The sequence below is a fragment of the Nomascus leucogenys genome, chromosome 16, assembly GCF_006542625.1.
Source record: "Nomascus leucogenys isolate Asia chromosome 16, Asia_NLE_v1, whole genome shotgun sequence".
NCBI classification, from domain to species: Eukaryota; Metazoa; Chordata; class Mammalia; order Primates; family Hylobatidae; genus Nomascus; species Nomascus leucogenys.
In genome coordinates, this window is record NC_044396.1 from 95,136,554 (window position 1) to 95,150,650 (window position 14,097).

Sequence of the window (14,097 nt, forward strand, 5' to 3'; positions counted from 1 at the left end):
GAAACCAACAAAAGAATGAGCCACCGAGGGGAGTGAATCATTGAACAGGTTTAGCCCCCTCCCCTCCAGTTCACCCACACCCGCCAGGTGGGGCTACAGCCTTACAGTGGGAAGGGGCTCACGGGGGGCCGGAGCATCAGGGTGGATCGAAGAGCCCAGGAGGAGCAGGGGCCACCGGCCACCCACATGTGCAGGCCTTCCCTGGCCAGCGAGGAGACAGAAGACCAGGCCTGGGGCTCCTGGGCACCCAGGGTGGGACAGCACAGGGAGGGCCTCAGAAATGCTTCCGGGCAGAGGGACAAACACCAGGGAGAGGCGATCCTGGGAACCACCCTCGTGTGCCCTTCTGGGGATGGGAGACGTCCCCTGCACCTGTGAGCTTAGGTCTGAGTCAGCATGTTCTGCATCCCTGCAGGGAGCAGGGGTGGTGGGCCTGGGACCTCCTGGGGGTGAGGCGTGGTCCACAGGCCCCTAGGCTACAGGGGCCTCAGGTTCCTGCCCTCAGTGGAGGGAGGACTCACTGGAGGCTGGGTGTGGAAAAACAGCACCCCTATGCTGCCTGGCCCTGAATCCCCCAGCCCACAGTGCCAGCACAGCCCCAGCTCACACGGGGCCTCGAAGTGCAGGGGTGAGCCCCAGGCCTGGACACCACGCAGCTTCCAACTGGGCTTCTCCATCAGGTGCTGGGTAATCGCCAGCCCTGCTCCGCCCAAGAAGAAAGCAGGAGAGGTTCCCTTTAAGCATCGGAGGAGGGAAGATTTTTCTATGACTCAAATCCTGAAGCTGTAAGAAATAATGGTAATAATGTCTCCATAAAAATTCAGGGAAAAGAAGCTTCCATGTGGCAAAAACAAACAGACAAAAAATCACAAAACACCATAAGCAAAATAAAGGGGGAAATGTGTGCCACTCATCTTCTAAATGAAGGGCTTATTTCCCAGCTATGCAGAAAGTTCCCGGAAAAGAGTAAGGAGACCAACCATCCCACAGCAAAGGGACCGAGGTTATGAGCAGAGAGGCCAGAGAAATGGAAACCATCCCCACACCCCGCCCCCCCCAACAAAAGACAAAGAAATCAAAATGCCCAGAAAGAAAAGACAGGCGTGCACAAAGCAATGAGGGGCACGTGCCAGGAGCCAAGAGTGACGGCGCCTCCAGATCCCCACACCTGTGATCCAGCTTCCAAAATTCAGAACCCAGCTGCGATGCCATCTTTCATTGCTGACCAGGCTCGCAGAAGTCCAACGGCAACAGAGAAGCTGTGGTCTCAGGCGTCGCTACTGGAAGTGTGAAAGTGTGCAGCCCCAGGGCAACCATGCTCACTCATCAGTTACAGGCCCAGCAAGACTGACTCTGGAGATGTGTCCCCACACACAGCCGCTAGCTGACATGTCTGAGGCTATGCATTACAGCCTTGTAACCGGAGCATGAGTGAGACCATCTAAATATGCAGAAACAGGCCAGGTGCGGTGGTTCACGCATGTAATCCCAGCACTTTGGGAGGCCAAGGCCGGCAGATCACTTGAGGTCGGGAGTTGGAGATCAGCCTGGCCAACATGGTGAAACGCCATCTCTACTAAAGATACAAAAATTAGCCAGGCATGGTGGTGCACACCTGTAATCCCAGCTACTTGGGAGGCTGAGGTACAAGAATCTCTTGAACCCAGGAGGCAGAGGTTGCAGTGAGCCAAGATCACGCCACTGCACTCCAGCCTGGGTGACAGAGTAAGACTCTGTCTCTAAATAAATAAATAAGCAGACGCAGGAGTGCGTGTGCTGTGCAATGCTGCTGTTAATGAGTGGGGAGCTGGCTCTGCACCATCACAGAAAGATCTCCAGCTGCACTGAGAGGCAGGAAGAGTAAATGACCTCAGCTGTAAAGGACTAGTGATTCGTACTTTCTTGTACTTGTATAAAGACATCCTGAAGGGGCACACAGGAAACGGGCAGATAATGACAGGGCAGGAGACACACTTCTCAAGGTACACTTCTTTTTCAATTGATGCACGCATTCTTACCTGTTTTTTAAAAAGAACCCAAACAGAGGAGCCCTTGAACTTCCTTGCCCCTTCCTGCTCCACGCCCCTGTCCCCAGCAGCCTCCCTCCAGGTAGGGTGAGGAAGGCACTAGCCTCCCTTCCAGGTGGCCTTGGCAGCAAGTGCTGGAGCTGGCCCTGCAGTGGGCCCCAGCCTGACCTGAAAGACCCACTGCTTCAGCCCCATGAGGCCCACAGGCTCAACTCCCCATGAGCCATGAACAGCAGCTCAGGCTGCCTGCGCAGCTCGTGTACTCTGCCCTCCGCCTTCTCCCCTTCCCTGCACAGGGCTCTTCTCAGCAGCCATCGCTTTCCCAAATTATCCCATCAAAGCGGTTGTGTGCCTGTTTACCATCTGCACCGACCCTCCAAGCACAGGCCTGCACACACACACGCGTGCTCCCTAGAGGACAGCCATCTCCTCTGTCTCATCCACTGCTTCGTCCCCAGGACCTAGAGCCCAGCACTCAGCTCCTAGAAAGCAGAAAACTGAGCCTGTACGCATATAAAACTGGGGTGTGCTCCCCCCGTTCCGACGCTGGCACCCTCTGCTTCTTACGGGTAAGGCTGGTACCGACTCCTGGAGCCAATGCTGGGCCCTTTACATCAGGGCTTCTAGGCGCGGGCCCTGTGCATCTGCCTTTGAACCCGACTCCGAGGGGATCCTGGTGCCCCCGGAGTTTGGGAGTGGAGGGCCCGAGGGGAGCGTGCAGGGAGGAGGAGGCTTTCCTGCACCCACCCAGCTTCCCTGTCTCCCTCAAGGGGAAGGGCTGCTTTCCTCCCCCACTTGGCGAAACTCAGGGAACTTCCAGTCTCCAGTGTGTGGATGCTGTGGGGAGGCCTGGGGATGTCTGAAAACCACACACATAAACGTCTGTCTTGTAGAGGATGAAGCAGCTGGGGGAGTTTGGAGAAAGCTACAGGCCCCAGGAATAAAGCTGAGGAGGGAGGAGTGTTCATTTCCCCACTCCCTGCCACCTTCCGTCCACCCTGCCTGGACCAGCGTTCTGCCAGCCTGGAACAGAGGGCCACAGGTGGGCTCCAGGATCAGCCCCGCCCCCACACCCGCAGCACCCCCGAGAGCTGGGTGTGTCCTGCCGCACACACACAGGACCAGGCCCCGAGAGGCTGCAGAATTTGGCCAGGGTCACACGGCCAGGAGGTGCTAGAAGAGAAATTGGAATCCTGGTAGCCTGTGTCCTCTGCGAATCCACTGAAGGTTTTGGTGTGTCAGTGTCTGACCTCTTACCTGTTTCCCAAGATAAAGTGGGCACAGTTAGGCCTCAGTCCAGCTGGAGGCCCAACACAAAGGAAGGAGGAGAAGGCCTAGATAGGCCCTGGCCCCACACAAGGGGGCCCAGCACCCACTGATCTAGCAGCTTCCCTGGCCCAGCTACCTCCCCAGCCCCCGGAGAGGGGAGGCAGGAGGGCTTCGGAGGCCCCACTGGGGAAGGTGAACCCCACCGACCCCCAGGCAGCCAGACTGCTCCAGAGCGTGGGAGGTGGGAAATGGCTGTGTGTGCTCTGATACAGATATCAAAAGAAAAGCTACAGACACATCTCAGCCTGACTGTGATGCAGGTGTGTCCGATGCAAACATCCTAACCAAATATTGGCTATCTGAATCTGGCAGTGATTTAAACGAGTAACACATCACAAATGCCAGGGCAGCTCACCACAAGGAGATCTAGCAATGGAGCTCGCCACACTAACTATTCATTAGAAAGGAAAATATGGACTTAGAGCCATAGATCAGGAAAGGGCCTTTCTTTTAAGTTAATCAGCCATTCCTAATAAAAAGCTAAATGAAATATGAATAAGTAAAGAGTCTAGACTCAATAAAGACTGGTTTTGAAATCCAACAGCAAACACTAATTTGTGGCGTAACATGAAAGACCTCCCGTTAGCACAGACACCCTGGTCACTGTTGTTATTCAGCCATGCTTTGGAGGGCTCAGCTAAGGCGATAGAAACAAAAGCTGAACAGGCAATACAAGTACCAGGAAAGAAGCAACCAAATTATCTTTATTTGCCGATTATGTGGTTATATCCCTTGAACATCTAAGAGATTCTGCTAATCGTGGAATTCAGAAAGATATGCATTCAGAAATGAGCAGCCTTCACTTACGGCACCTGTGGTGTCATCTGTGGCTGCCTCAAGTCACCTGAATACGCTCTGAACATTTCTGAAAGTTCTGCATCGTGAATCCCACTTTCCTGTTGCAGAATTCAGGAACTACATCGTGCAACCTCCCAGGCCCTAGGGTGTAGCTTTGCGACTTCATCTCTGCCGGGAAGACACATCCAGGCAGAACTCCTAAGGAGAGCTATGGAGTTGGGGTGCAGACATCCTTCCCTGGACAGGGGCAGGGGCAGCGGCCATGCCAGCCAGGCCAGCCCTGGGTCTTTCCCAGAGGCCACGCCTGCAGCCTGAGGCCCCAGCCCTCCCTGCAAACCCCCTGTGAAGCCCTCTGCTTAAACTCACTCTGGTGGATGCTGGCCTGAGCGGCCAGGGGACACTTGGGTAGAGGAGCACAGCCCAGAAACAGCTGAACGAGAAACATGACTTTACTATTCCTACGATCTCTATTCCTGGACCTCTCTCCACCCTACCGGCTGGCAGGAACCTAGTTGTAGTGACTGCAGCCCTCCATGCCTTCTCGCCCAGGGCTGTGTCTGTGCGGGCCTGTGGGCAGCAGGATGGCAAATCTGTCCACTCAGGGTGTTTGTGGAGACACCGCTGGGCCCTGGACCCTCAGCTCTTGGCCAGTGCCCGGTGCACACTGGCTGCCACCAAATGGCTTCTCCTTTATCTGCGTCCTAACCCCATCCCCTGTTGGTTCTCAGGCTGCCAGGGGCCCACCTGCCCTGACCACCTTCACCCGGGGCCACTCTGAGGTCTTGATGCTCTGGGATTGCTGCCCAGGACCCCGGGTGCAACCTCTCTCTGGGACCCATCCCAGCCTCAGCCCTCAGCAGCTCCCCTTTCCCTGCCCGGGCCAGGGAGTCTCTCATCCTGATTAGAGGGCAGTGCCTCCCTCACGCTCTGTATTGTGAGACAAAGTAGCACACGTAGGAAGCTGTGTGTGCTCATCGTGCCTGCAGGCAGGAGTTCCCGAGCCCCTGACTTGGGACTGGGTGCAGCTTGTGGAAGGGTGCCCCGGAGGCCGTGAGTGGGCTGCAGACCGGGTCCCCATTCTCCTGCCTGAGCACTGGGTTTTTAGAAAGATGAGTTCAATGATCCTGACTCTTGCTTCTTCCTGCATGAAAGATAATGTTGACAGGATTTGCGATTATGCCCCTAGGATCCGTGGCCAGATGCAGCCACACACCCAGCCCTGAGGCTCTGCCCCACTGTCACGCCTGGGCACGTGTGGAGCCGCTGCCCACACGCAGGTTGTGGGCTGGAACAGCTCTGGAGCAACCTACTAGGAACTCTTGGAAAGATCCCCGGGTTGCAATCTTCAGCAAGGCTTCTGAATAAAACTAACTTCTGTCCTTTAAAACCTGATTTTTCTTGACCTGGCAGTGTCTTGAGGTGTTCTGAGAGGTTCCTCCTCAGACTCCTCCCTCTGTCTCACTGTCTGCCTCCGAGGGGCCCACAGCCAGGTGGGTCAGGCTTCTGGAAGCACCAGGCCAGGGGTCCAGGGGACCTCGGTGTTCTGCCCTATCAGCCCCTCCTCTCAGCCAGCAAGCAGGCCTAGTCCGCCTGCTTCAACAGAGTGAGAGACCTACAAAAAGAAATCACGAAAAAATAAAAAGCATCCACTCATCACACCAACAATGGCCAGTTAAATGTAAAGGTAAGAAGGGAAATCCCATTTGCAACACCAAAAAACCATAAATTACCCAGTAATAAGTACATCAAGGAAGGAGCCCAGCCCATCACTGTCCCATTCAGTGGGACATCGCTCAGGAGGCCGAGTGAAGAGGCCAGACACCGGGCTGCCAAGCGGGAGACTTGAAGCAGCCAAGACCGCAGCAACCCCAACCTCACATGCAAGAGAGAGACAGTCCCACCAAAATGCTAACAGGGTTAGCCCAGGACCCCGGGTGCAACCTCTCTCTGGGACTCATCCCAGCCTCAGCCCTCAGCAGCTCCCCTTTCCCTGCCCGGGCCAGGGAGTCTCTCATCCTGATTAGAGGGCAGTGCCTCCCTCCCGCTCTGCTAACAGGGTTAGCATTTTCTGCAACCGGAAAAATGGATCCCAAAACCCATCTGTAAGAATAAGTCGTGAGAAGTAGCGGTATGCATTTAAAAAGAATAACGTGGGGCTCTTGCCTTAACAAGTGTAAAACACGCCGCCCGGCGGCCATCACTGAAACAGCATCACATGTAAATGACCCGTGAGGAACCAACCAGTGCAGTCCCAGGGAGCAGCGGCTCAGAAACAGCCTGCCACGTGTGGGAAGGCATTCTATTATAAAGGCGGCATCTCAGATCAACGGGCGAAAGGCGGGTTGTTTAATAAATGACATTGAGGAAAAGTGGCCATTTGGAAGAACCTCCTACCTCCTGCCACACTGTAAATAAACTCCAGATGGACTGGCTATCTGAATATAGTAACCAAATCTGTAAAAATATTAGAAGAAAATAAGGAACTCTTTTCCTAAGATAAAGGTAGAGGAAATTCTCGTAAGACATGAAGCCCCCACACCACAAAAGAACAATGAGACAGATTTGACTGCATCCAACGTTAGAACATCCATAAATGCACACTGAAAACCACACAAACAAGACACGAGCAACAGACGGCAAGGAAATACCCACACAACGTATAACACAGGGAAGATTCGTGTCCCCAGAATATACAAAAGGGCGGTGCAAGTCAGTAGGACAAAGACAAGCACCACGATAGGAGCATGGGCAAAGGGTGTGACCAGGCGAGAGAGGAGAAGCACACGTGGCTGACACAGAAGAGTGGAGATTCTCTTTGTCCACGAGGCGAAGAACATTCATTGCTAGCAAGTGTGTCCGGAATCTTCAGAAGCAGCCACTTCATCAGATTTCTGCTCATTTCTCAGCATGCATCCTACACCCATCACCACTTGAGCCCATGCAGGTATGAGGACAAGGGGGGTCACTTCAGTGTTGCTGACAATAGACATTTGAGAACAAAGCCCTACACCCGCTGATAAGGGACAGTTACAAATGCACGGCTCCCTCATCCAGGGGAACCCTAAGCAGACGTTAAAGCTGGTCGACCTGGACACAGGGCCCTGGGATGACATCGCCGGTGAATTGCTCAGTAGAAAGGGTTGCATAGCAGATCAACTTCTCAGCACCGTCCATGTGCCCCGCTGGACCAAGGGCTTCACGCGGATGGTGAAGTTCAGCCCTTCAAAGACAACCTGTCCGTGGGGACCACACTTAAACTGCTTCAGAGATGGGGAAACCGACTCAGCCAGTGCCGGTGCAGCTTAGGAGCTGGCCGGCTTCCTGCCTGTCCAGCCCTGGCAGCCCCTCAGGGTGGGAGGTGAGGGAGAGGTGAGGGTGTGCCCTTCTGATTGTATATGATTCTTCAAGGAGGTGGGAGAATTTCACTCCTTTTTGTGTCTTTAAATACCTCTTTCAGATAATAAATTCAGCATGCAAAGATGTATATGAAAACTGGCTCAAGCCTCACCCCGGTGGGACGGCCTGTCCACGGCCTCCCTGGCTGGCCAAGGCTTCCCTCGGGGGTTCCATCGCTCCAGGGCTTCCTGCCTCCTGGGAATTCTCAGCTTCTCTGCAGTCTCCCAGCCCCCAAAACACGAGGCACAAGCAAGAGCAGCACACTTTACTGAAGGGTGGGGCAGGGGCGGAGGGTGCATCACAGAGCAGGTGGCCTTCTATGGAAAAGCCCCTTGGCTACGTCCAGCAGGGAATCGGCACCATTGCCCGGGACCACAGGCCTCCTCTCTCTTCCTGGCTCCCAGCCCTGGACCCAATTCGTCCCCATCCCTCATGCAAGGCCAGCCTTTACAGGAACCACTGCTTTCCCTAAGGAGTCCAGGACCCAGCAGTGGCCAGGAGATTGGGCCAGCCACAGGTAGCATGAAGCAGCAGTGGCCAGAGAGCAGGCCTCAGAGGAACCCTGGGGTGCCTGCCAAGCGCTGCGTGGCGAGCCTGGGCCGTGAGACGAGCCGCTGGTGGAGCATCTAGCGTGGTGGCCGGTGGGCGTGGGAGGCTGGGCTGGATGCGGGGGCGCAGGGCTGAAACTGGAGCGGGAAGGATCAGGACACCACTCCAACATTCCCCAGGCCAAGTCTTCCCTGCCCCTCACCCCACAGCACCCAGTCCCTCCGGGCCAGCCCACAGAGAGGTGTGGGCTTCCTCAGCCCCTGGCCACAGGGAGTGGCCTCAGGAGCTCAACTCAGGGCCAGGAGTGGCCGGAGTGGATGTCCAGCGAAGAGGCAGGGTGAGGGAACAGGAGGACTCCACTCGGCCTGAAGCAGCCCCCAGGGGCAGAGACAGCCGGGGTGGGGGCAAGAGGCGGCCAGCATGCGAGGTCTCATCTGTGAGTCTGGGAGGGCCCCGTGTGCACTGCACGCTGAGCGTACAAGGGTGGGTGTGCACAGACACGGGCATGCGCGTGTGGGTGTGGGCACGTGCACTGGGACATGCCAGTTTGTGCCAGTTATGTGCATGCCCAGCACGTGTGCGTGGGGCACCTGGGGTGTGCGTGTGTGAAGGAGCAGGGCGGGCACAGGTGTGTGTGCACATGCTGGCTGCGTGGGCACCGTTTGTATGCTTGTCTGGGCATGAGTGTGTGTGCACATGCTGGCTGCGTGGGCACCACTGTTTGTGGGCGTGTCTGGTGTCTGTGGTGTGCTCACAGGATTCTGGTACCTCCCCCCAAGCCCACCCTGTGATCTTGCTCATCTCAGCTCTCACCCCATCACCCCAAGTGCTCCTAAACCTCACCAGAACCGAGCAGCCCGAGCACAAGCACCCAGCACCCCAGTGCCCTGAGCCCAAGAGCCCGAGAGCCTGGCTGAGCGCCCACCCTGCCCCCAGCCCCTCTGCTGCCTCAGCACCTCATTCCCAGCTCTCTGCCAGGAACCCTTTCGCACCCCCGACACCCAGGCTCAGACCCGGGTCTCAGGACTCAAAAGTGACTTTATTTCTCCGTAGAAGACGCCCTTCCAGCTGGGCTGTTGCTTCACTTCCCCTCTGGGACCTGGGGGGTCCCCCCCCCACCCTCATCCCCAGGCCTCCTGCCCAGATGGCCTGGTTTCCTGGAGATGTCCAGCTGCCCAGGACTCAGAGCTGGTGGAGAGACAGGGAGGCTTCACGTCGGGGGAGGAGTGAGAGCCACAGGCCACAGCCACGGAGCTGGGCCAAGGCTGCCCCCAGCCCCAGCCATGCCAGGCTGGGGAGGGGGCAGCCACAGGCTCAGGGGAGCAAGCTCAGAAGCCCCGTGGGAAGGAGGAGACCTCAGGGCCCAGCCCAGAGGAGGGCGGGCCCCAGGCTGAGCAGAAGCCCCCCGGCCAGGGCCCAGGGGCTGTGCCCTGCCCCGGCTGCCCCATTGCACAAATCCTTCTCGCAGCAGTCCACGTCGACCTTTAAGATCCCAGAGTTAATAAACCCCATCAGATAGTCTGAGAAAAAGTGTCGTTTAACGAAGTCGCAGGAGGAGGCACACATCTTGTTCACGGAGTGATCCTTCCTGCCTGGGAAGAGAAAGCACGGCCTGGGACAGGGGGTCCTCCTGGGCCCTCTCCGCCTCATCCCGAGGACCCAGCTCAGGCCCCTCTGGGTCAGCTCGGGGCCCCACATAGGCAGAGCCGAGTCCCTCTACCCTCCCACATTGGCCCCAACTAGATGAAAAGGGCCACCAAGGAGCCGGGGAGGGACAGCAGGTCAGTATCCTGCCTGCAGCCCCACGCTCTCACTCTTGTCCCAGGCCAGAGGGGCTCAGAGGACACCTCTGACCTCTCTCAAGAGCCTGGCTTTCAGCACATTCCCCGCCACCCTAAGTCCCAACTTACTGCTGCTGGGATCGGTGATTCGGACACTGGCACACACCGTGTCGGATGGCTGGCACTGCTTTGGGGTGCAATGGCTGGAGTTGGTGGTCAGGGTGCAGTCCTGGCACCACAGGCCATGAGCTGGGCAGGGCATGGGGAGGAGGGTGACCAGAGGCACTGGGGTCCAAACCAGGCAGCCCCCTGCGTCCCTCACCCATCCCCCTGCTGCAGGCACTCCTGGGAAAGCCCTACCCCACAGGAGTGAGGCAGGCCCCCATGACCCCTGGAGGGGGAGCAGAGGCCCTGGAACAACTGTGCCCCATCCTGGCAGTTTAAGGGGACCCCCTATGGCCCCTCCCTGGCCCCCATGCACGTGCGTGCACACACACACAAACACACACACAGGCTATACAGACCCCACACCGACAGTGCCCCCCTCACACTCCCACCCCGCCTCACATATCCCCCCCAGAGGTCTGTGGGTTCCAAGCTGTGAAGGACCAAACTGGACTTGAAAGGAGGCCCGGGAGGCTGTCAGAGGTGATGGATGACCAGGGGCTTCCGTGCGGAGCCAGCTGCCCACCAGTTCCAGGCCCTGGAGGAAGAGCGCTGGAGAGAGCCCAGTGCCGGGGCAGAGGGACCGAGGGCCAGGCTGGGGTCGCAGGGGTCCCGGAGGGGGCGTGGGCTCTATGGGAAGTGCGGTGGGAACCGTCAGAGGGTGGCAGTACCACACCCGGCTCTCCCGCGGCACCTCGGGCTCTCCCAGGCACCTGACCCAGCCCGCGGGCCCCCTACTCACCGGGCGCCGAGCACAGCAGGACGGCCAGCAACGCCAGGCCGAGGCCCTTCATGACTGCAGGCAGCATGCTCCACGCGGGCCTGGGGGCGGCGCGGGGGCTTGGGACGCGGGTCCTCTGGGGCGCAAGCCTGGAGGGGAGAAGCATCGGTCAGGAGACCCCAAAGACCCTCTCCTTTCCCAGCCTCAGGATGCAACCTTCTCCCCGGAATCCAAGGCCGGGGTCCGCCCGGAGCTCGCAGAGCCCCACCCCCAGCCCCTTCTCCAGAGCGTCCGCCGTCACAGCATCCCCGCCGGGAGAGGTCTGGCCTCTGGGGCGAGGTGACAGCTCGAGACGCCCCCGCCCCGCGCCAGCACCTGTGTGGGGGAGCGGAGCGGGGGGGGGGGGGTCCTCTTCTCCCCCGGGAGCTGCAGGTGCGTCCGGACAGGAATGAGTGGCAGGGCGGGAGCGGGTGGGACCTGCCACTGGGGGGAGGGGCGCGTGCCAGGTCCCCACCCCCACCCCTGGGCTGGGGGACCGGGAACCCCGGGCCGAGTCCCCTCCCTTGGCCTTCAGCGCGCGCCTCGGCGCTCACCGCGGATGGGGCGTGGAGTGCGGGCCTCGGGGTCGGGGGGCTCACTCACATCCCGGGGGTGTCCGCACTCCGGGCTCGGGCGGCGTGCGCGGCGCGGGGAGCTGTGCCCTTCGGTCTCCCTGCGGACCGGAATCCGGGCGCAGCCTCGTCTTTCGGGGAACGCAGCCGCAGACGCGGACCCCGCGCGAGGGGCGGGGCGGAGCCGGGGCGGGGGCCGCGCGGGGGGCGGGGGCGGTTGGGAGACGCGCGGGGCGGGGGGCGCCCGGGGCTCGCAGCCCCCACTCAGGTAGCTGGCCCGGGCCCTCTGCGCCCCCTTGCTCGCGCGCGCTCGCTCTCTCCGGTTCCCGCTCCCTCCCTCGCAGCGCCCCCTGCTCCTCCCCAGCCTCCGCGGCCCCCTACCCAGGCGTGGGCAGGATCCCTTCCCCCTCTGCTTGGTTGAGATCCCCTTGGAATTTCTCGGAAGAACGTTTACTGCGAAAGGAAGCAAAATGCACAAAGACGCAGAGAGGGGGAGGTACCCGGCGCGGCGCCTCGCGCAGGTCCCGGTTCGCAGACCCCTGGGGTCAGACTCCCGTCCTGGGGCCCCGCCCTCCACCTCCTCCTCCTCCCCTCCCCAACCTCATCCCCGTTTCCCCGTTTCCAGTGGCTCCAGGCCGTTCTTCTCCCCCGAGCATCCATGAAGACCCCCACCAGAAGCCGCAGCCCCAGGGGCTTCTGTCGCCAAACACTCCCACACTCGGAGGTAAAGGTACAAATTCTGGCCAGAGCATCCGAGCCTTGGACCCGTTTCTCGGCTTCCTTGGCCTTCCCGCCCTGCCCTCCAGCTCCCGAAAAGCTGTGCATTTGCACGTGTCCCTGTGCCTGAAATCCGCCTCCCCGGGGCACTGGGGAAGCCCCGATCTGCCATCGTGCCTTTGGTCCTGCCCCCTTTCATTTGACCTGAAAATATTTACTGCATGCTCCCTGCTGCCCTAGCCCTGCCCTGAGCCCTGGGAAAGGACATGAGGAAAGACACCTGGTTTCTGCCCTCCTGACTCTCACCTTCGACAAATGGTGATCCCTACTGCAGCATATCTTTGCAGGATGTGACAGAGCTAACATTTATTGAGCATGCTCTATGGATTCCACCTGTTCTAGACACTTCATATTTATTATCTCGTTATAGTCTCACTACAGCCCTGCTGTGCAGATAGTATCATTTCCATCTCACAGATGAGGAGACTCGCACGGAAAGGCGGAGCTCCCTGCTCAAGGTCACACGGTGACGCAGGTGACAGGTGACCCAGCTGAAGTGGGAACCCAAGCAGCTTGGGCTACAGGGACTGCACACGTCCACTGCACTGTGGCTCCAGAGGGGTGGAGGCAAGGACGAGATGGACAAGAGACCACCACAGGAGCGTGCTTTGCCTCAGGGTCAGGGAAAGCTTCTCCCAGGACCTGGTATTTTAGCTGAGAACTGAAGGAGGAGTTGCGATTCATAAGGTGCAGAGGGCAAGAGCTAGATCAAGGTTCAAACACAGTTCTTTTCGAAACATACAGAGCTCACAAGAAAGTAAAAGAAATCTGAGTCCATAAAGAAAGAAGTAAATAGAATAATGGACTCCCAAAGTCTGCCCACTGAGCAGGAGGCGATGTGAAACTCACAGTGGGCCTGGGCAGACCTGGACCCCCACTGGGTCTGAGGTCCCGGAAGCAGAGCCTGAGGCAGGGATTCCAGAGCAAGCCCTTTGGTTGGAGGTGGGGGTAGCAGCCCTGGGGAGTGCGGAAGTGGTCCACGGTGGGGAAGGAGGCTGGCAAGCATGTGGTACTCAGCAAACCCCCACGGTGGGGAACTGGAGCCTGACCCCAGAGAGGGACTCTGGGAAGTGGTGTAAACTCTGAGCCTCGGGTGAGCTCACCCAAGGGATGAGGGAACAGGTATTTTCACAGCGATGCCCAAGAGTCATTGTTTGAGGGCTGCCCCGAAGGGTGCATTCTCCTGCACCCTCCACTTGGCACCCACACAGAGCCCTCCAGGGAGCCAGGGTGGTCCCAGGTCAGCAGCATCCCTGCTTGCAAAAGCAAAAGCAACGATGAATACTCTCTGGAGAAAGCAAGCCCCAACTTAGGGACTGGGGTTCCCACAGATTTAACTGAATCAAATATGAGTTCAAAATGAAAAATCAGCACATATCTAAAGAAAGCAAGCCTCCAAGTGAGACTCAGCTGACAGTGACGAGCAACACATTTAAATCACCACAAACTTTCTAAATGGAAAATATCAAATATAGGATATAGAATTAACCTATTTGTTATGCTTAAGATATATTAAAATAAGGAACAAAGCACTATGAAACCGATCACCATGCTTATCAGAAAAAAAAAGAACCTCTAGAAATGAAAAACATTTCATTGAAATGAAAAGGTCAGCAGAAACCTTGAAAGAATTACGGTAACTGAAAGAAGCCAGTCACAAGAAAAGTGTGGTCTTCTTTTTATGAAATGTCCAGAATAAACAATCCAAGAGAGACAGAAGGTAGCTTAGTGGTTGCCTTGTGCTAGAAGGGTGGGGTAGGGGAATCAGTTCCTCCTTAGGAACTGGTAATAGGCACTACTAATAAATAAAGTGATAAAAATCACTCATTTGGGAGTGATGAAAATGTTCTAAAAATAGTGGTTATGGTCACGCAACTCTATGAATATACTACAAACCCCTGGCTTGTATATTTAAAAGGGTAAATGTTATGGCATGTGAATGA

The 14,097-nt window shown here is 57.6% G+C and overlaps 1 protein-coding gene across 4 annotated transcripts; it reads right to left on the reverse strand.

Annotated features, from left to right (window-relative positions):
- Positions 1 to 9,117: 9,117 nt before the first annotated feature.
- On the reverse strand, positions 9,118 to 12,261 carry LY6H (lymphocyte antigen 6 family member H). Of its 4 annotated transcripts, XM_030795048.1 has the most exons (6): positions 12,050 to 12,261; positions 11,759 to 11,830; positions 11,409 to 11,478; positions 10,788 to 10,915; positions 10,010 to 10,129; positions 9,118 to 9,691 (listed from the first exon to the last, which is right to left on the reverse strand). In XM_030795048.1, coding segments are annotated over exons 3-6 (486 nt in total). In that variant the 5' UTR covers positions 11,411 to 11,478; positions 11,759 to 11,830; positions 12,050 to 12,261; the 3' UTR covers positions 9,118 to 9,455. The 4 variants fall into 4 exon arrangements, with proteins under 4 accessions (XP_030650908.1, XP_030650910.1, XP_030650909.1 ...); XM_030795050.1 differs by lacking the exons at positions 11,409 to 11,478; positions 12,050 to 12,261 and having other exon boundaries at positions 11,759 to 11,898; XM_030795049.1 differs by lacking the exons at positions 11,759 to 11,830; positions 12,050 to 12,261 and having other exon boundaries at positions 11,360 to 11,731.
- Between the last annotated feature and the right edge of the window lie 1,836 nt (positions 12,262 to 14,097).

What these genes read in the sequence shown, in the direction of transcription:
- LY6H (XM_030795048.1), bottom strand. An exon ending in CCTGCTGTGCTCGGCGCCCG is followed by an intron (nt 10,130 to 10,787) that starts GTGAGTAGGGGG and finishes TGCCCTGCCCAG; the next exon opens with CTCATGGCCTGTGGTGCCAG. An exon ending in AATCACCGATCCCAGCAGCA is followed by an intron (nt 9,692 to 10,009) that starts GTAAGTTGGGAC and finishes TTCTCTTCCCAG; the next exon opens with GCAGGAAGGATCACTCCGTG.